We start from the raw sequence: 19,389 nt of genomic DNA on the forward strand, positions 1-19,389 counted from the left end.
GGTGATTGTGTGTGTGTGTGTGTGTGCGCTCTCCGGCATTTAAGGAATGAGGAGAGAGGGGGCGAAAAGGGGAGCTGGACGCCGGAGTGGTTCCGCCTGGAAGCAAACGAAATAAAACTGTTTATACTACCCGACCCTGGCCTCAAGTCCCTGTGTCCGTAGCCCGAACGACCCACATTACCTACAAAGAGAAATAGGAACGGTGAGAGAGCCAATCAGAGACCAGTGTTGAGGAGCATTTGATTTTAGGCTTTGAGTTGATGCTTTTCATCAGTCACATGATGTCATGATGTCATCACTAGAAGAAGCAAATTCATATCTTTGTAAGATGTATTACTATGTACATGTTATTAAATCATATTAGCTTATATACTTCATATGTTTAGTATAATTTACCTTTTAGACAATACTACGTTAAGACAAAACTTGTTTTGTAGACAGACACTTAAATGTTGTTGATGTTGTTTCTACACATTCATCAGATAGTAATTTTAAGAGAAAATAGGTATAAAAAACTGAGATTGTATCTACTGGGAGGAAGCCGTTAGAACACTGACCCTAAAATTCTCTTTCCTTTTTTTTCCAGCCAAACGCTCTTCAGACAAACTCCGTTCTTCTATTGAAGGCTCTGAGCTCGCTGAGGAACTGAATCCTAAAGCTTGAAGTCAGCGTCCTGCACACAGTGAGTAGCTCCACGTGGGACATGAACTATTCCCAGCTGCTGCTTCACAAAGCTTCCCTCAGTATGAGCACAAGGAGCTTCTCATGTAAAGACACTCTTTGACTTTTTCTACAACAAAGATATGAGAGATTATTAAGAGAAAGACACACAAAGCTTCACATCAGCTCCTCAGATAAAGTCTGTGTGGTGGCGGGCGTGGTTTCGGCTCGGCTGCCGAGGAGGAGAGAGGGGGAGTGGCTCGGGGAATGGTGACAGCTGGAGGTGATGAACCTCCAGCTGAGGCCAATTGAGGAAATGCTTCCCTGTATTTAAGAGGGAGACTGGAGCGAGTGGGAGAAGTGTGGGGGCGAGAGCAAGCCGGAGAAATAATAAAGACCATTACCAACGGTGAACAGGTGTCTGTGGGTCATTACGTTCCCCCCTAGTAACCCAGCTGTTACAGTCTGATATTTAAAGCTCTTACATTAACTTCTAGGAACTCACTAACACATCTTTATCCAAATGGAGTCAAAGTAGTTTGTGGTAAATTATTTAGTTTTCTCTTTGTTACGAGTGTGTTCATCTCAAACTAATCCACCAGATTTACTCTTTGATGCTTCTGCTGTTTGGGTTTCTGGTTGAATCATGTAATTGATTGAAATGTAGTTTAAAATTTCTTACTGCTGTTTAGGATCGATGGACGTGTTTCTTCTTGTTTTCGTGGGAGTTGAACAGTAAAGCTCTAAATCACTTGTGGTTTTGTAGATGAAGCGGCTCCATTTTCCCTTTTTGTTCCTTTGTCTTGCTCTTCAATAAATGCTCCACTGCTCCAGATGTTTGTGTTGTTGTGATTCCATGTGCTTCCCCTCTGTGACTGCAGCCACAATCACATGCATGTTGTTGCTGCCCTTTGACCTCTAAACGTGAGGTTCTTCACTTTACTGCTTTAAAGCATGTGGGAGTTGCTGCAGATGGAAGACTCTCATCACCTGAGATCATTTTATTATAACAGAGTAACATTTCTAAATCCTGAGTCTTATCAGCACATGTTGTGGTTGGAGAATCTACAATGATGTGAATATTCAGTGTCCTCTGTTGTCTCTGAGGACAAATGGACGAGTCTTTGACCTGTAGACGTCCAACAAAAGAGCAAGAAGAGTAAACATTGTTGGAGCAAAGCAGTGATTCTTCAAATATCTGAAGAGGATTTAACTTTTCATTAAACAAGAAACTTGACTGAGTCAAGGGTTCTCCAAGGTCTGCGTCTCCGCCTAGTTGAGAAAACACACACCAGTTACTCCTCCAGGCTTCTCTGCTGGGAGGTCACACACTATGGCGTCCTAAAGTAACAACGCTTCAACTGCTGTGACAATAACATTATTTAGGTTTCTCTCCTGTATAATTTGCTGCTTTGTTAAGTAAGAATATATATATATATATATATATATAATGTATGTAATATTTATTTCTATATGAAGAAATGATACAAGTGATTCATGTTATTTGTGATTGCTCATCATGTGTCTTCCTGCTCTTTGTCCTCAGTTTGCTTCTTTACAAACTTGTTGCACTGGAATCTGCCCGGCAACTGATGACTTTATAAAGTCAGGAGGTTCTGTTGCTCTTTTAAATACATCTCATTGATGTATGTACGTATATGTTATGCCTACATTATGAAATACTAATATGTATGTATACATTCATATATTTGAACAACAAATCTTTGCAGGGCCTTTCCATTTTTCTATATAAAGAAAATTGTTTATTTCTTCACTGCTAGAATCCTGGGACCTTTAAAGTTGAACGTAAGGTAAAGAAAACAAACATACTCACAGACCTGTGAAGATTAAGACGTTTAACCTTTTTTCATACAGACCAATATACTTCCTTTGTCAAAAGTGTTTGGTTCTGCCTGGAAACCGATGACATCACAGCCGTTCTCACAATGATGTCATCGTTCCATTATACATTAAACTATGAATATGTAATCAACGTAAATATGAATAAATTGCCCTGTGATATGACCCGGATCATTTAATAATAAGTATTTAATAGTCAGACTGTCATCATCAGGAACACGAGAGCTTTGAACATGTCACCTAACAGCTTTAGTTCTGGAAAGATTCAACACTTCCTGTATGTTTTAATTACATTTCATGCCCATCAATAATAAAACAAAATGACGTCACCGTCACACCAGGCATCTAAAATAATTTATCATAGAATATTTATTTGAAAAATGATTTATTGTACTTTGACAACAGGATTTCTTTGAAGGAAATAATGTGGTTGACAGTAAAAGGACTGAAAAAGTGAAAGAGGAAAGAATAAAAAGGCCTTAAGATCTAAATCTTCTAATTTTCATCAACATGTGACCCACTCACTCAATTTCCCTCTTGGTTGGTTCATGTCAATCATCACAGGACAGCAGGGCTGTATTTGGGATTGTTGTGTTGTGTTGGTGAAAGTATTTTAAACAGCATGTGTGGTCAACACAAAGAACACACTAGTACACAGAAGCATGTGAGAACCAACACACACAGCACCTGCATTACATCACTAGCAACAAACAGCACACAATGAGCTCAGCAGTTTAGTGACACTTTGGTCCTGTAGACTTCAGGTCCATGTGGAAGGAAAGAAACGTTTGGAGAGCATTTCTCTGCTGTGAGACATCAGTGGGATCATCTCCAAAATCACTACTAGAAAAGTGCACAAAGAAGCTTCTGGAAAGAAACGCATCATCAGTGTGTTCAGAGTGCTGAGCATTCAGAACATTCCCTTCCTGTAGCGGTGGATCAGCTCGGAGACGTCATCCTTACACACCTTTATCCAGCCGTCCTGCTGCATGTGGTACACTGCACACACACACACACACACACACATTACTCCAATGTACACATAAGGACACAGATGTTTCCAGTGGTCACAGACCATGGCTACATACTCTGCATGGCTCTCCTCCCTTATTTCTGATGCATCTCTTTGCAGGTATCAGTAGAGACGTGAAATGAGTGTGAGAGGAAGACGAGAACGACATCAAACACGTGTGAGTTTATAGGTCGACTCATCAGCATCAGCTTGTTCTTGTTTAATGAGGTTCATTTATTATATTTCTTCTATTTGCTACTTTATAATGGAACACAAATCGACAGTCATAGCATACAGTTTTATAACTCTTTGAAAAACAGAAAAAACTGTATATTTCTGTTGTGAAGTGAGGAACCACAGAGGATCATTGCTGTTACAACGTTAGGCTGAAACCTTTAGTCAGTTGTACATAATATATTTTATTTTAAGCAACTTGAATGAACGTTTTCTTGATACTGAATCGAGGAAATACTGAATTTGCAGTGAAAATCGATGTAAATTGTTGTCCTACTGCGGTTATGAAAGTGAGTGAGCAGAGATGATAAAAAGGGAATTTATGGAATGTTTAAGTAAGAATAGTTTCATTCATAATTAAAGAGCAAAATGCTGCAGACTGGACAGATCAATAATGATTCCCTTTGGTTATTTCATTTAATAATGATCACTGTTATTTATGGTTTGATTCTCTCTAGTCTGTCAATGGTTTTGTTTACCACTAAAGTGCAAAGAATTACATGAAAATGTTCTTAGTTTTGAGGTAATTTATCGTAAACTAAAGGACAAGTTGACCTTTTGACCCTTTGATGGTGATACATAGAAGGTCAGAGGATCACCAAAGGGACACAATTAGTCCTGAAACGTCCCAGTAACCCGTCCAATAGTGGAGACACCAGTCTGGACCAAAGAGGACTGACGGAGACAATGTGAGACGGATGTTGCTGTCTGCTAGATGGAAACCAGAGTGGACTCACTGTTGACCGCCCCTCCAGAGTAGGCGTCCCTGTGTGTGGCGTGAGCGATGCCCCGGCGTCCCAGCTCATACGCCTCGTCCACCGTCATGTCCTCCCTGTAGCCGCTGTCCACCACGCCGTAGGCGTAGCTGCTCCCACAGCCGGTAGAGAACATGTGGCCGGACAGACGCGTCCCTTGGTCGTCCACGTAGTACAGACCGGGACCCTGGAGACACAGAGACATCCAACAGGAGCATAAAAGATCCACATTTAACATTGTGCCTCAGAAGACAACCTCTAAATCATCTAGTGCAGTGAGGTGAGGACATTTGTATTTCTAGGCTCTGCTTCACAGGAAGTGGAAGAAAAAGGATTCTCATGTTTGGGCCCAGACGGTGAGACTCAAAGCCACAGCTCACCTCTTTGTCCCATCCACAGATCATGCTTCCCATAGAGAGGCCCATGCCTCTGTAGCCCAGCATCATGTTGCACAGCAGCTTGGAGGCAGCAGCCACAGAGATCCTGTGGTTGCTCCTCAGCCTGTAGAGCCTGGAGGGACCAAGTCATGAAACCAATCAATAGAAACATCCATCAGGGTTGTTTCCAGGGTCGACCTGTCATGTTCCATTTTACATCCATGTCCGTCCAAAACATCACCACTGCATCATTGACCCTGTTGTTGTTATCTTTGGCTTATGGACGTTTTTTGTAAAGTCAGGGATCTGTTCGGCTTCGAGTCCAAGTCGACCTTTGTGTCTGTTTGAATCTCAACAATGAACAGAAACAACACATTTATGATACAATTACTGTGGCTACATTTATATTAATATAATTTAGTCATTTGGTTTTAATTTGTGTTTTGATGCGTTACTACATGTCTTCACACACTCATGTCCTCACACTCGTGTCCTCACACATTCATGTCTTCACACACTCATGAGAATGTTCTCCGGTTTCTTTCCTAGACCAGATACTTTACTCAACTCTGCATGGAACACATTTAGTATGCAGACAGTCAAATACACAGACACACAGAGCATTAGATTCCTGTGGACCTCAGTAGTAACGACTTTATGAACTTCTTCAATAATAAGATTCTGACTATCAAAGAGAAAATTGATGGTCTACTACCCCCAACCGGAGCCAACCCGTCCGCGGATGTAGGATCCTTGGACGCAGCCGTGGGCCCTGATACCTACTTGGATGGTTTCTCTTCCATCAACCTTGATCAACTGACTTCTACAATTTTGAAATCCAACTCTTCCACTTGTCTCCTGGATCCGATTCCAACTAAGCTGCTTAAGGAAGTTTTTCCGTTAATTAGCACATCCCTACTGGATATTATGAATCTGTCTTTGTTGACAGGACATGTACCACAGTCCTTCAAGGTAGCTGTAATTAAACCTCTTCTGAAGAAACCTACCCTAGCTCCAGAGGTGTTGGCTAACTACAGACCCATCTCTAATCTTCCCTTCCTCGCTAAGATCCTGGAGAAATCTGTCGCGAATCAATTATGTGACTTTCTACAAAACAATGCTTTGTTCGAGGATTTCCAGTCAGGATTTCGAATGCATCACAGCACAGAAACGGCACTGGTGAAAATTACAAATGATCTTCTACTTGCATCGGACCAAGGACTTGTATCTTTTCTTGTATTGCTGGACCTCAGTGCTGCATTTGACACCATCGATCACCGTATCCTGCTGCAGAGACTGGAACACTTGATTGGCATCAAAGGAACTGCACTCAGCTGGTTTAAATCTTATTTATCGGATCGATCCCAGTTTGTGTTTGTGAACGGTGAATCATCGAGGACCACGAATGTTGGTCACGGAGTCCCACAAGGTTCTGTGCTTGGACCGATTCTATTTACCCTGTACATGCTTCCTTTGGGCGACGTTATCAGAAAACACCGCATAAACTTCCATTGTTATGCAGACGATACTCAACTGTATCTATCGATCAAGCCAGAAGACACCAACCAACTTGTTAGACTTCAGGACTGTCTTGGAGACATCAAAACCTGGATGACCTGCAACTTCCTGATGTTAAACTCGGAAAAAACGGAAGTTATCATGATAGGCCCAGAGCGCCTTCGAAGTCAGCTGTCACGTGATACAGTCTCTATGGATGGAATTGCTCTGGTATCCAACAGCACCGTCAGAAATCTTGGAGTTCTCTTCGACCAGGATATGTCCTTCAACTCTCATATAAAGAAGACTTCAAGGACTGCCTTTTTTCATCTACGGAATATATCAAAAATCAGGAACTTCCTGTCTCAAAGTGATGCAGAAAAACTAGTTCATGCATTTGTTACTTCTAGACTGGATTACTGTAATTCTTTGTTATCAGGCTGCTCTTGTAAATCGCTTAAACCTCTCCAACTGATTCAGAATGCTGCAGCACGTGTATTAACAAGAACTAAGAAATGGGATCATATAACTCCTGTATTAACTTCTCTGCACTGGCTTCCTGTTAAATCAAGAATAGAATTTAAGGTACTTCTCCTCACCTACAAGGCACTTGCTGGTGAGGCACCGTCTTATCTTAAAGAGCTTGTTACACCGTATTGTCCTACAAGGCATCTACGCTCCATAGATGCTGGGCTACTTGTGGTTCCTAGAGTTTTAAAAAGTAGGATGGGGGCCAGAGCCTTCAGTTATCAAGCTCCTCTTTTGTGGAACCAGCTTCCACTTTCAGTCCGGGGGGCAGACTCGGTCAGTTCATTTAAGATAAAGCTTAAAACGTTCCTCTTTGATATTGCTTATAGTTAGGGCTGGCTCAGGTTAGCCTGGACCAGCCCTTAGTTAAGCTGCTCTAGGCTTAGACTGCCGGGGGACTTCTTAGGACACACCGAGCCCCTCTCTCACTCTCACTCTCTCCTCCCACAATCATCCATGCTTTATTAATGTACATCACTAATTAAGCTTCTTTCCGGGAGTTTTTTGTGCTTTCTCGCCTAGCAGGTCTCCGTGGATCATAGTTTCGTGCGGACCCCGGTTCTGACTCCTGGCTCATGGCTCTGCTGACACCTGCTACTGCCATCATCATTACTTTAAATATGATTCATATTACTGTCATCAAAAACCAACATCTTTCTGCTCTCCCTCCCCACAGAAGCCTCTGTGGATGGTGGTTCGATCTGATGGAGGTTGTCCCTGCAGTGGTCCTGCCGTACACCTCTTCTGCTACTTGCAATTACTTGTATCATTTCAGTTAGAGAAATTGAATGTATTGTACATCTTTTACATTGTTGATTCTGTACACATGACATCCATTGCAGTCTGTCCATCCCGGGAGAGGGATCCCTCCTCTGACGTTCTCCCTAAGGTTTCTTCCCTTTTTTCCCCATTGAAGGGTTTTTTTCATATTTTGGGGAGTTTTTCCTGTGCCGATGTGAGGGTTTCGGGACAGAGGATGTTGCATGTGTACAGACTGTAAAGCCCTCTGAGGCAAATTTGTAATTTGCGATTTTGGGCTATACAAAATAAAATGAATTGAATTGAATTGAATTGAATTAGATGTCAGAGGGGACACATTGATGTTCAAACCACTGCAGACGGACCTGCATTCTTTGGCCAGGAGTCTCTCCCAGTACTGGCAGTCTGCAGCGCTGCCCGACATGGTGCCCAGCAGGTAGGGGTTGATCTCTATCACCTTGTTGACGTCGTTGGATGCTGCAGAGCGGGACACATTTGTGTAAAGAAGACATTTTGTAATTAGAGTTACTCTTGTTGCCTCATTTACTTTGTATGACTCCATGTTCCTCTGTGTTACATTTCAAAGCTGCACACATCTTTGATATGATGCGTAAGGAATAAAAACGTGTCTACCCAAGTAACGGCCTGCTGAGGCTCTGGAGTCCACAGCCACAATGACTCCATGTTTGAACTTGAAGGCCAGGGTGGTCGTCCCGTGGTTCAGGTCTATACTCACACCACCATCACGGTTACAGGTTCTGAGAAACCCTGAAGGCTGAAATAGAAAGTGGAATATCATACATGTTATATTATCCCACAGTAACTGTTAAGGTGAATGCATCATCTGAAGCTGCATGAGAAGCGCACGTGCACCACAGACGCGTAAAAGACGTTGAACCACAGCGCGTCTGACGCGTCACGCTTGTTGCATCAGGGTCACCTGATACGATGGCGACTTTTCATTTCGTAGCAAAACTCGGTGAAATGATACTCACGTCTACACCCAGAGGGACAGCAAATTCCTGAGTTCTGGTCCCGAAGTTGTAGTGGTTGGTTCGGTCCAAGAGATGCGTCTGTCTGGCTGGAAGAATCTGCTCACGGAGTTCAGCATAAGACTTAAAACCAGATACTTGGAAAAGAGCCATCATGTATCCAACTATATTGGAATTATATTCTGCTCTTAAGTTTTCCTGAATGACGAAGGTGTCTGAAGAAGCGTCACGGATAACTTCCTGGGAAGGGACGATGAATTCGAAAGTGAAAGGGTTTAAAAGCTGTTTTATTGTAGCCCTGCATGCTAAAAGAACCAGATAACTACATAAAACCAACAAGTTTACATGAATACATTCAGATGAACATTATATAACTTAAAACCCGATTTAAACATATAAGAGAAAACTGTGGTTAGAATCTTACTGTTAATAAAAACAATCATGCATACATCTTGCATCGACCAATAGGAGAGCTCTGTTTATGTTTCGTCATCAGTTACTGAGCGAAATGCAGCGATCAGGTTTGAACCCAGCAGCGGAGGTGTAATGACGTCATCAATGCGTGTTTGAAATTCATATTTATAACAATACGCTGTATCTACTGTAGTCGGGTTGATGGAATATTATTATAAATAAATACACTGCTTTAGGCTTGAAATTAATAATACATTTAGCAGATCATTTCAAAACATGAAAATAAACAGCGAGGGATGGAATAGATTTTCATTCAATTTGAATTATTTTGCCACATTTTATATTTTTTTCATCTGGTCTGAAATACAATAGACGAAACAGTCTGTTTCATGCATTTCTGTCACCTCACAGTGAAGAATAGAAACCATGACAATGTTCATTAAATGGTTTTCACGGCTTGCATTTTATTTTTTAAGTGAAAAAAAGACATTTATTCACTTTTCTGCTAAATGTGTTGTTTTAAGGTGTGACTGCATCACAGATCAAGCTGTATCCATCCGCTGCACAGTCTCCTCTACAACCTCCAGCTTTACAGGAACTACTTTCTCCGTCAGAACCGCTGTTGTACCTGCACCATATTTGTATTTTGTTTTCCTAGGATAGAAGAATGGATGGTTAGAGGGATTCAATAACTAAAAAGTATTATGTGTATAATGACATACAGAATGATATCTACCACTCTGAGAGGGAAACCTTATTTGTACACATGGTTCAACATAATCTCTTTTTAAAGGAGCAGTGTGTAGGATTAGAGGTATTAATGAAAATAAATTCAGTGTAATATTCATAGCATATTTTCATTAAAGTATCATCACCTAAAGCTAAGAATCGTGTGTTTTATTAAGCTTGGAATGAGCCCTTCACATCTACAGGAGCGGCTCCTCTTCATGGAGTTTCATGCACAGCCATGTTTCTACAGACTGAATACTGGCTCTATGGAGCCGTCCTTGTTGTTACATCATTGACTCACTTGGAAAGGAAGGGGAAACAATCTACAGCCTCGTCACAAGAGACTAAATCCTACTCACAGCTCCTTTAAGAATCGATCCATACAGCAGAAGTCAGTCACACTCCTACCTTTTGTCTTTGTACTCTGACACCTGGTACGGCCTGATGTAGTCCGCTCCTTCTCTGGTGATGACACAGATGTCGATGTTGTTGCCTGAGGCGAGGTCATTCATGATTCCTGCGTGGATGGCGGTACGCACCAGCTCCTTGGCCTTGTCCAGCTGGGAGAGTTACAAGAATTCAGGGAAATGACAGAGAGAAACTCCCCAAATACCCAAACAGTTTTTCTATTTTGTCATTCAATTGTGACAGGAATCATTTTTTAAAAACATTTTCCATATTGTTTGCATGTACCTGATTATTTGACCTACAATCCCACTTTATGCCAATTATTAAGTTAAAGATGACCAAAAGTAAGTGAAATAACGTTGTGATGGTGTGTAAATGATCCTGACTATCAATCCTTGTCACAGTGTGTAACAGGTGTCCAGGAGGCGTACCTCCAGGTCGGGTTTGTACCCGTCCTCTAGAATCCCCAAAGCAGCCAGATCCCCAGAGCCTGCAGGATGAAACAGACATGAGGTCTGAGAAGGAATCCAATGAATAAATACAGCAGATTCAAATCTTATTCCAAATGCTGAATGTTCTGGAGCCACGATGCTTAGAGAATATCCTTCTATCTCGTAGGTACCCATTGCAAGGTAAGGCATCGTGTTCACGCTGCCGTACGGCCCCACCGTGTACAGGTGGTTCCCAGTGCAATCTACTCCTCCCAGTATGAGACTGGCCCCAATTTGGCCGTGATACCTGAGGAGCACACAGATCAGAACGGGGTTTTTAACGGGTACTTGAACTCATTCACGCACCTGTGGATACGAGCTCATGTGCTACACAAATCTGTACAATTGCTGCATGACTATTAGTTCAGATTTACAGCCAATTATTGTCCTCTGTAGCGTTTTCAAGCCCTCAATGCACAATGTTCACAGAGCAATTCTGTCTTGGCAGTAAAGCACAACAACACAAATAAGAAATTAACAAGACAATTAAATAGATTTAGAGAAACATTAACATTTTAGAGGCTGAATTGTTGTTACTTTATCTTGCAAGTAATTGAACTCTCAAAACAACTTTCGAGTCGGACCCTGTGTTTGCTGAGGTAGACCACCTGCTGTTTTTTGAAGTCACACCCGGTCAGACATGCAGCAGCTGACTCGCCAGCAGGGATTGTGATCAGGGATTTGGGACACTTATCAGGCAGTGAGAACAAAAAAACAATCCTCAACCCACAGGGATGTTTTCAGCTCCAAGCAGCTCTGACCACAGAGCCATTAGAAATATCCATTCTGTTTAAGAAAGCAGTCTTGCTTTGGTTTCCTGAGTCAAATGAATTATTGGCGCAGGGGGAAGTGATCAAACACCTCTAAACTACGACGGCTGCCAGAAAGTCGATGGAGAGTAAAAGAAAGCCTGCAGCGCCAGTGGTTAAAAAAAAAAAAATTGAACTAGTTGATAGCTGGAAAAACAACAATACCAAGCAAAATAGAGTTCGGCCACCCTACGGATCAAACTGTCTAATTTCACATATTTCAAAACGTGATGTGGTCCGTGAAGCGCCAGGGATGAGGGTTACCGCCTCCAAATCTGAGGCTCTGGTGCTCTGCTGGAAGCAGGTGTATCGCTCTCTGCGGGGGGGGCACTGTCTACCGCAAGTGAAGGGGTTCAAGTATCTTGGGATGTTGTTCCCGAGTGAGGATGGGATGGATTGGGCGACTCACAGGCGGATCGGCGTGCGGCTGCAGCAGTGAAACAGGCGCGACATTGTCCCTCATGCATCTAAGCTTGGATAAGGACAAATCTAAATCTAATTGCATCAAAAACTGTGCAATGAAAGATGTGTGTTACCAGGGGTTTTACAAGAGCCCCTTGAGCCTTCTGCAATGGAGCAGTGTGAGCATGTTTTTCATGAATACCTCACCCATGTTGCTGAACCAGAGGGCCAAATTGGTAGGGAGCAATGTCAGCTTAGTTCCCACACAGACACATTTTCTCGCTCACTCAGGGTGATGCAGGGCACCGCTCGCTGGCCGGCAGTGTGAGAAACATAACGTCTCAGTGTGTCTTAAGAATTAAGTAGAGGCAGAAGCTTAGAAATGGATTAAAACTGCCATGTCATCACTTTGCAATTCTCTCGGTTATTTCCTCATCTGATTTGTAAAAAGCTATACACACGCAATGAATGCTGACCAGAGGAGTCAGAAGGATTCACATTCATTACTCAAGTAGAAGTATAGATACTAGGGTTTAAAAATACTTGTGGAGAAAGTGAAGTATTAACGCAAGCTTTTTACTTAAGTAAAAGTATAAAATTACTGGTTTCAAAACTACTTAAAAGTATAAAAGGAAAAGTAACAGAGGGGGAAAAAAATGTCCATTAAGGACAAACAGTCCGTTACAACACGGTGGGAAGGTGCCTTCAGACCACCGCTGTCATAATGATGGGGAAACATTGTGCAAACCAAGGGTGTTTGAATGGTAAATGTTTATGCTTCTCATCCAACCACAATCAAATTCAGGCGATTTATCCGGATAGTTTTTTTTGTGTGTGTGTTAGTTTTTGAACGATGACATAATGAAATAGGAGTAACGAAGCTATTTTTAAAATGTAAGGAGTAGAAAGTACAGATATTTGCGTGAAAATGTAACGAGAAGTAAAAAGTTGTAAAAATATCTACATAAGTAAAGTAACAATGTATTTGTACTTTGTTACGTGATACCTCTGGTTTTATCGATTTATAGATAGACAGACGGACAAATACATATCTAGATGCTGCCATGGATTCCGTGTAAGATTCCATGTAATATTTTACTACGCTTTGTAGGAGCCAGTTTTAATTGACATTGGGTGGAAGATACAAAATTGAGCCAGCAGGTGTCACCATGGTGCACTTGCTTTATTAGGTGGGAACTTTCAGCCAGGTGGCAGGTGTTGCGAGACGGAGGAGCACACAGTTTTCTCTGTCACAATACGTGGTTGTAAGTGACAGCTAAATGGACTCCACATTGTGCTAAATAAACCAAATATTCAAACACAGAATCAACGGCGTAAGCGGGTCTATTTTACCGAACGAAACATGTGCAGTGGCCAGCGCGTCAAACCCTACTTTTAGCCTGTCTACGCAGCCCCTCAGTGGCTTTAAGTTAGGCTTAGCCACTACACGCTTATTAAATCATATTATCAGTTATACATTATCTTCATTTCAAAAGATATTATTTTTTTATGTAGCATCTGAACAGTTTTATTTCTGGTGGGTTCATCTAAATCTCACTATAAATCCTCCATTATTAAAAAGACAGACTTTGTAATGAAAAGAAATCACATGTAGGCCTATATATCATTGAACATCTTCCCACTTAGTCCTTAAGGCAATTTATTGAATAATATTTATGGTCTGCTGCAGTTAATAACAACTATTTAAGCTGTGATCACAACATAGCATGATAAACAACTAAAATGTTTGTCTCCCTGTGTTCAGCAGACCGGATATAAAACAGGTAAAAACGACATGTTTCGCTGTTGTCGTTTTTTTTGGAGGTTGCAGAAACAGATGTTCATTAAACTGTATTGAATGGCCAGAACGAAATAATAACGAAATAATACCGGAATAAATAAAAAATCGATATATATATTTAATAAAAACGAGAGCACGTAGAAACACGCACGCACGCACGCGCGCCGTAAAATGCCATGGCAACCGAACGATGACCCGACCGAGGGTATATAAGGTCAGCGCACTTTCTGAACGTTCCCTTTGCTCTTTGACTTGAACGCGAACTTTAAACCTCCCGTGAAAGCAAACTGCTGAGAACAAAACCTTTGAGTTTTTGACTACTGAGCGGATTCTACTGGATACCGATATTGTTGGAGAAGTGAACTACTGTATAACATCTTTAGTGGAGCACAGACGAGGCTGAAACAGGCCCTCAGGAGCGGCGGAGGAGCGGCGGAGCATCGAGGACGACCACCGGCTGAAGGAAGTTGGCTGATTGGAACCTTCAGTGTTCAAGTAAGACAACGTTTTGATCTCCTTGCACCCCAGAAGGGTCCCCATGTTACAAATGAGTACGAGACATTGAGTTTAACGGTGAAAGAAATACGATTTGATGGACAAAGACACTCAGTCGAGGATTTCTCGGTGTAAAATGATTATTGGAGGGGTGGGATGTGTTACATCTCGCGGGACATCTCTGGGGTGTGTCAACAATTAGTGTAGATGTTTTAAAACACTGTTATTTTGGTTTGAGGGTATCAAATTGTCGAAGATTAACATTGCAATTTGTGAAAAAAGATGGCGCTCAGAACGCCATGGAACGCTCAATAAATGTTTTTATTTGGAAACCACCGGGTCCATGGAGACGGTTGAGGTGTGACGTCACGACGTGCAGGTCTAGTCAACGTACGTCACGTGGTTGAAACGTACTTATGAATGTGTTGTTACATGCTCCGTACACTATTTCTCTGATATTTACATTGAAATGCACTCTGCTCGTGGTCGATGCCTTTCATAAGAGTGACAAGCAGTGACGTAGTAGCATCAATTCACCATTCAACTGGCTGCTTGCACATTGACTACTGGTTATGTTTCATATACCCTATTGTATACGGGTAGATGAAATCAAGCCTTCTGATTAGTTGAGAGTGAGTCACGGGGTGTACTGACTTGAGCCATAATGTACTTGTTTCATTGCGGTGAATTTTCGCTACCGTTGGTTGTCATTTTGGTTTTTAGCTCGGTGGCGATCGCCTAAAAACATCCCAGAAACGCGCAAATGAGGAGTTTGGGGAAAGCGAGCTTTCGTAATCAATTTAGGGCTCCTTTTTAAGCCAAAGAGGACAATTCAGGTCGACGTCATGAGCGCTGTGAATGAATATCTTGCAACGAGACCTGGAATGCACAAGTTAATGTCAATATTCTTGATCATCAACCACTATGGCACAAAAGTCGTCTTTAAGTTCGGTCTCTTTGTCGTATGAGACATTATTGCTCGTCTTTGGTCTGTACGATTCAGACTGTACGTTTTCAGTCTTAAAGGACGGATGATGTGCACTTGACGTTCGCTACTTGATTGTTTTAGCTAGCAGATGCTAACTATATATACAAATATGTGTACAACCATTACATTACATTGTTGACATATAGAGACATTAATTGCACGTGCTCAAATTGAGCAAAAACAGAGCAGGTCATCCGGGTTTTTGAGGGATTGCGCAATCCGAGAGGCGCTCGTCGCTGACGTATTTGAACAGGAAAATACACAAATTCAGCGATATTGCCCATAATAATCATTGGATTGATTGTAATCTTATAATTACACTTGTATCACAGATCACACATATATATATATATATCTTTTTTTTTTACATTTCATGATGGCATACGGAAGGCACTGCCTCCAGTGACCGCAGATTACTGGTGACGAGAGCGATTTGTTAAGTAACCGTATGGGACTGCATGTGCGCGTGCTGCACCACCTCCACGCGCTGCGATGTGCAACTCGTAGAATTAAGAGTGATCAATTAAAGAAGTTCATTGTTGTATCAATGCCGCCGTGATTCACTGACGCACTGCATATAAAACACGTCCACGCTGTTTATTGCAAGTCAATGACGTGCGCACACTTGCAGAATCAACGTGAACAGTGGCTTAGTTGACCCGCTAACTGGCTGATAAAAAGCTTTTTAATACTAGAAACCTGACCGTGTTTTTTTTTTTTACACAGAATGACAGTAGAGGACAATAATTACATTACATTGTGTGTGTTAGTGACTTCCTTGGGTCCTGCAGTCATAGTTACTGTAGTGATCTGCTCTTTACAAATCAAAACTTTATTGCTGATGTGATCCAGAAATATTTAATGTAATGAGAAATCCTGACAGTTTAAATGTTTTATCTTAAAGCTGGTGTTACCTGCATCATGGAACGTCCCACACAACCCTGCCCCCTCGGCGATGACCACGGTGTTCTCCTCAACTCCTCGGATGAGGTAGGTGAGGTAGGTTATGCTGTGGGTGAAGTTGATTTTATTCCCCTGGCCTTCCCGGATGACAACGAGGAGCAGGAAAAGGATGAAGAGGAGGATGAAGAGGAGGATGAAGAGGAGGAGGAAGAGGAGCGGCCCATGTTGGCAATGGACAGGCAACTGATGCACTTTGGTCTGGAGGCAGCATTGTATTTTCTGGAGGAGCAACACCACGAGGAGGAAGAGGATGATGAGGACGGGAAGGATTCTGGGTACGACTCCATGTCTGTGTGCGACTCCCTTTCTGAGGACGATTGGATGGACTGGGTGGCACCTACGGAAGAAATGCAACAAGAAGCTTTCCTGCAGTTTGTACTACTGCAACATCCCCCACTTCCTTCACATGTGGACCTTCCCGAAGAAGCGCCAAGTCCAGTTCCCCAGACGTCAGGATTGTCCACCAAGAGGAGCAGGGAAGAGGACGACGCAGGGCAGGTAAGTAGGAAGAGGCAGAGGGATGAGGACGACCATGTGGACACAGCCGAAGAGGACTACAGGAACTCGGCACCCTCCACTTCAGGCCTCGCACCCTCCACTTCAGGCCGAGCCCCACCCACATTCAGAAGATACTGGCAGTGGGCGGAAGACAGCGACTCGGATTGATGTCCTGAAGAAGCGCTGACAGCGCGTCAGGAGTGTCCTCCAAGAAGAGGACAACACAGGGCAGGTAAGTGAGAAAAGGCTGAGGGACGGTTACGAGGACCATGTGGACAGTCCCTTGTTCTTCAGGGCGAGGCCCCTCATCCACTAAAATGACCAAGGAAGAGGACTACAACATACTGGCAGTTGGCTGAAAACAGCAACTTGATTGACAGCGACATTCTGCTTGCTGCAGGATGTAAAAACCGCCTTCCGCCGTGTTCAGCGAGGTTGGCTATAGGTAGCATCTTGCAGCAGAGTTTTTAGGCATATCTTTATGGATTGATAAATTTGCATCCAGTGCAATCGCCCCCACTTCCTTCTCTTGTGGAATGTTCTGACGAAGCACTAATCCCAGTCCTTCAGATGTCAGGAGTGTCCTCCAAGTAGGCAAAGGGACGACACTGGGCAGGTAAGTGTGAAAAGGCAAAGAGACGGTGTCGAGGACCAGGTGGACACAGCCCCTTGCACTTCAGGGCTAGGCCCCTGCTCCACTAAGAGGACCAGGGAAGAGGACTACAGGAACTCAGCACCCTCCACTTCAGGTCTCGCCCCTCCCACACACAGAAGATACTGGCCTCAGGCGGAAGACAGCGACTCGGATTGATGTCCTGAAGAAGCGCTGACTCCGTCAGGAGTGTCCTCCAAGCAGAAAAGAGGACAACACAGGGCAAGTGTGAAAAGGCAAAGAGACGGTGTCGAGGACCATGTGGACAGTCCCTTGTTCTTCAGGGCTAGGCCCCTCATCCACTAAAATGACCAAGGAAGAGGACTACAACATACTGGCAGTTGGCTGAAAACAGCACCTTGATTGACAGCGACATTCTGCTTGCTGCAGGATGTAAAAACCGCCTTCCGCCGTGTTCAGCGAGGTTGGCTATAGGTAGCATCTTGCAGCAGAGTTTTTAGGCATATCTTTATGGATTGATAAATTTGCATCCAGTGCAATCGCCCCCACTTCCTTCTCTTGTGGAATGTTCTGACGAAGCACTAATCCCAGTCCTTCAGATGTCAGGAGTGTCCTCCAAGTAGGCAAAGGGACGACACTGGGCAGGTAAGTGTGAAAAGGCAAAGAGACGGTGTCGAGGACCAGGTGGACACAGCCCCTTGCACTTCAGGGCTAGGCCCCTGCTCCACTAAGAGGACCAGGGAAGAGGACTACAGGAACTCAGCACCCTCCACTTCAGGTCTCGCCCCTCCCACACACAGAAGATACTGGCCTCAGGCGGAAGACAGCGACTCGGATTGATGTCCTGAAGAAGCGCTGACTCCGTCAGGAGTGTCCTCCAAGCAGAAAAGAGGACAACACAGGGCAAGTGTGAAAAGGCAAAGAGACGGTGTCGAGGACCATGTGGACAGTCCCTTGTTCTTCAGGGCTAGGCCCCTCATCCACTAAAATGACCAAGGAAGAGGACTACAACATACTGGCAGTTGGCTGAAAACAGCAACTTGATCGACAGCGACATTCTGCTTGCTGCAGGATGTAAAAACCGCCTTCCGCCGTGTTCAGCGAGGTTGGCTATAGGTAGCATCTTGCAGCAGAGTTTTTAGGCATATCTTTATGGATTGATAAATTTGCATCCAGTGCAATCGCCCCCACTTCCTTCTCTTGTGGAATGTTCTGACGAAGCACTAATCCCAGTCCTTCAGATGTCAGGAGTGTCCTCCAAGTAGGCAAAGGGACGACACTGGGCAGGTAAGTGTGAAAAGGCAAAGAGACGGTGTCGAGGACCAGGTGGACACAGCCCCTTGCACTTCAGGGCTAGGCCCCTGCTCCACTAAGAGGACCAGGGAAGAGGACTACAGGAACTCAGCACCCTCCACTTCAGGTCTCGCCCCTCCCACACACAGAAGATACTGGCCTCAGGCGGAAGACAGCGACTCGGATTGATGTCCTGAAGAAGCGCTGACTCCGTCAGGAGTGTCCTCCAAGCAGAAAAGAGGACAACACAGGGCAAGTGTGAAAAGGCAAAGAGACGGTGTCGAGGACCATGTGGACAGTCCCTTGTTCTTCAGGGCTAGGCCCCTCATCCACTAAAATGACCAAGGAAGAGGACTACAACATACTGGCAGTTGGCTGAAAACAGCACCTTGATTGACAGCGACATTCTGCTTGCTGCAGGATGTAAAAACCGCCTTCCGCCGTGTTCAGCGAGGTTGGCTATAGGTAGCATCTTGCAGCAGAGTTTTTAGGCATATCTTTATGGATTGATAAATTTGCATCCAGTGCAATCGCCCCCACTTCCTTCTCTTGTGGAATGTTCTGACGAAGCACTAATCCCAGTCCTTCAGATGTCAGGAGTGTCCTCCAAGTAGGCAAAGGGACGACACTGGGCAGGTAAGTGTGAAAAGGCAAAGAGACGGTGTCGAGGACCAGGTGGACACAGCCTCTTGCACTTCATGTCTAGGCTCCTCCTCCACTAAGAGAACCAGGGAAGAGGACTACAGTGAGTCAAATCCCTACATTTCATGCCTCTGCCCCTTCTTAATGAAGAGCCCAGCAGATGGCTACC

General features: G+C 43.6%; 4 protein-coding genes across 4 annotated transcripts in view; 2 read left to right on the top strand and 2 right to left on the bottom strand.

The window, feature by feature from the left end:
• The window catches only part of LOC134107051 (H-2 class I histocompatibility antigen, Q9 alpha chain-like), a 66,954-nt gene extending 65,784 nt beyond the window's left edge, over nucleotides 1-1,170 (top strand). The window contains exon 6 of the mRNA XM_062558329.1: nucleotides 587-1,170. Within this exon, the coding sequence (XP_062414313.1) occupies nucleotides 587-663 (77 nt within the window). The 3' untranslated portion in view covers nucleotides 664-1,170. The remainder of the gene's footprint in view (nucleotides 1-586) is intronic.
• A 1,784-nt stretch (nucleotides 1,171-2,954) lies between these two features.
• Nucleotides 2,955-9,168, bottom strand: LOC134107085 (proteasome subunit beta type-8-like). The gene is made up of 6 exons (XM_062558383.1): nucleotides 8,678-9,168; nucleotides 8,316-8,457; nucleotides 8,048-8,159; nucleotides 4,902-5,031; nucleotides 4,504-4,708; nucleotides 2,955-3,519 (listed from the first exon to the last, which is right to left on the bottom strand). Exons 1-6 carry the CDS (start codon nucleotides 8,828-8,830, stop codon nucleotides 3,431-3,433), a joined length of 831 nt encoding a protein of 276 aa, XP_062414367.1. The 5' UTR covers nucleotides 8,831-9,168; the 3' UTR covers nucleotides 2,955-3,430.
• Nucleotides 9,169-9,511: 343 nt separating this feature from the next.
• LOC134107083 (proteasome subunit beta type-7-like) lies at nucleotides 9,512-10,972 on the bottom strand. Its single transcript, XM_062558380.1, has 4 exons — nucleotides 10,848-10,972; nucleotides 10,657-10,715; nucleotides 10,226-10,377; nucleotides 9,512-9,742 (listed from the first exon to the last, which is right to left on the bottom strand). The coding sequence occupies exons 1-4, from the start codon at nucleotides 10,864-10,866 to the stop codon at nucleotides 9,631-9,633; spliced, it is 342 nt and encodes a 113-aa protein (XP_062414364.1). The 5' UTR covers nucleotides 10,867-10,972; the 3' UTR covers nucleotides 9,512-9,630.
• A 2,683-nt stretch (nucleotides 10,973-13,655) lies between these two features.
• LOC134107080 (uncharacterized) lies at nucleotides 13,656-18,301 on the top strand. Its single transcript, XM_062558377.1, has 2 exons — nucleotides 13,656-14,223; nucleotides 16,116-18,301. Exon 2 carries the CDS (start codon nucleotides 16,133-16,135, stop codon nucleotides 16,838-16,840), a length of 708 nt encoding a protein of 235 aa, XP_062414361.1. The 5' UTR covers nucleotides 13,656-14,223; nucleotides 16,116-16,132; the 3' UTR covers nucleotides 16,841-18,301.
• The last annotated feature ends 1,088 nt before the right edge of the window (nucleotides 18,302-19,389 follow it).

This window comes from Pungitius pungitius, chromosome 17 (assembly GCF_949316345.1).
Source record: "Pungitius pungitius chromosome 17, fPunPun2.1, whole genome shotgun sequence".
NCBI classification, from domain to species: domain Eukaryota; kingdom Metazoa; phylum Chordata; class Actinopteri; order Perciformes; family Gasterosteidae; genus Pungitius; species Pungitius pungitius.

Bases quoted from the DNA above. Each gene is read 5' to 3' on its own strand.
- LOC134107085 (XM_062558383.1), bottom strand. From the start codon at position 8,830: ATGATGGCTCTTTTCCAAGTATCTGGTTTTAAGTCTTATGCTGAACTC. The intron at 8,160-8,315 runs GTAGACACGTTT...CCCGCTCTGCAG, and splicing joins CTCAGCAGGCCGTTACTTGG to CATCCAACGACGTCAACAAG. The intron at 4,709-4,901 runs GTGAGCTGTGGC...CTGTGTCTCCAG, and splicing joins TCTGTGGATGGGACAAAGAG to GGTCCCGGTCTGTACTACGT.
- LOC134107083 (XM_062558380.1), bottom strand. The intron at 10,378-10,656 runs GTACGCCTCCTG...TAACTCTCCCAG, and splicing joins GGTACAAACCCGACCTGGAG to CTGGACAAGGCCAAGGAGCT. The intron at 9,743-10,225 runs GTAGGAGTGTGA...CTTCTATCCTAG, and splicing joins TCAGAGTACAAAGACAAAAG to GAAAACAAAATACAAATATG.
- LOC134107080 (XM_062558377.1), top strand. From the start codon at position 16,133: ATGGAACGTCCCACACAACCCTGCCCCCTCGGCGATGACCACGGTGTT.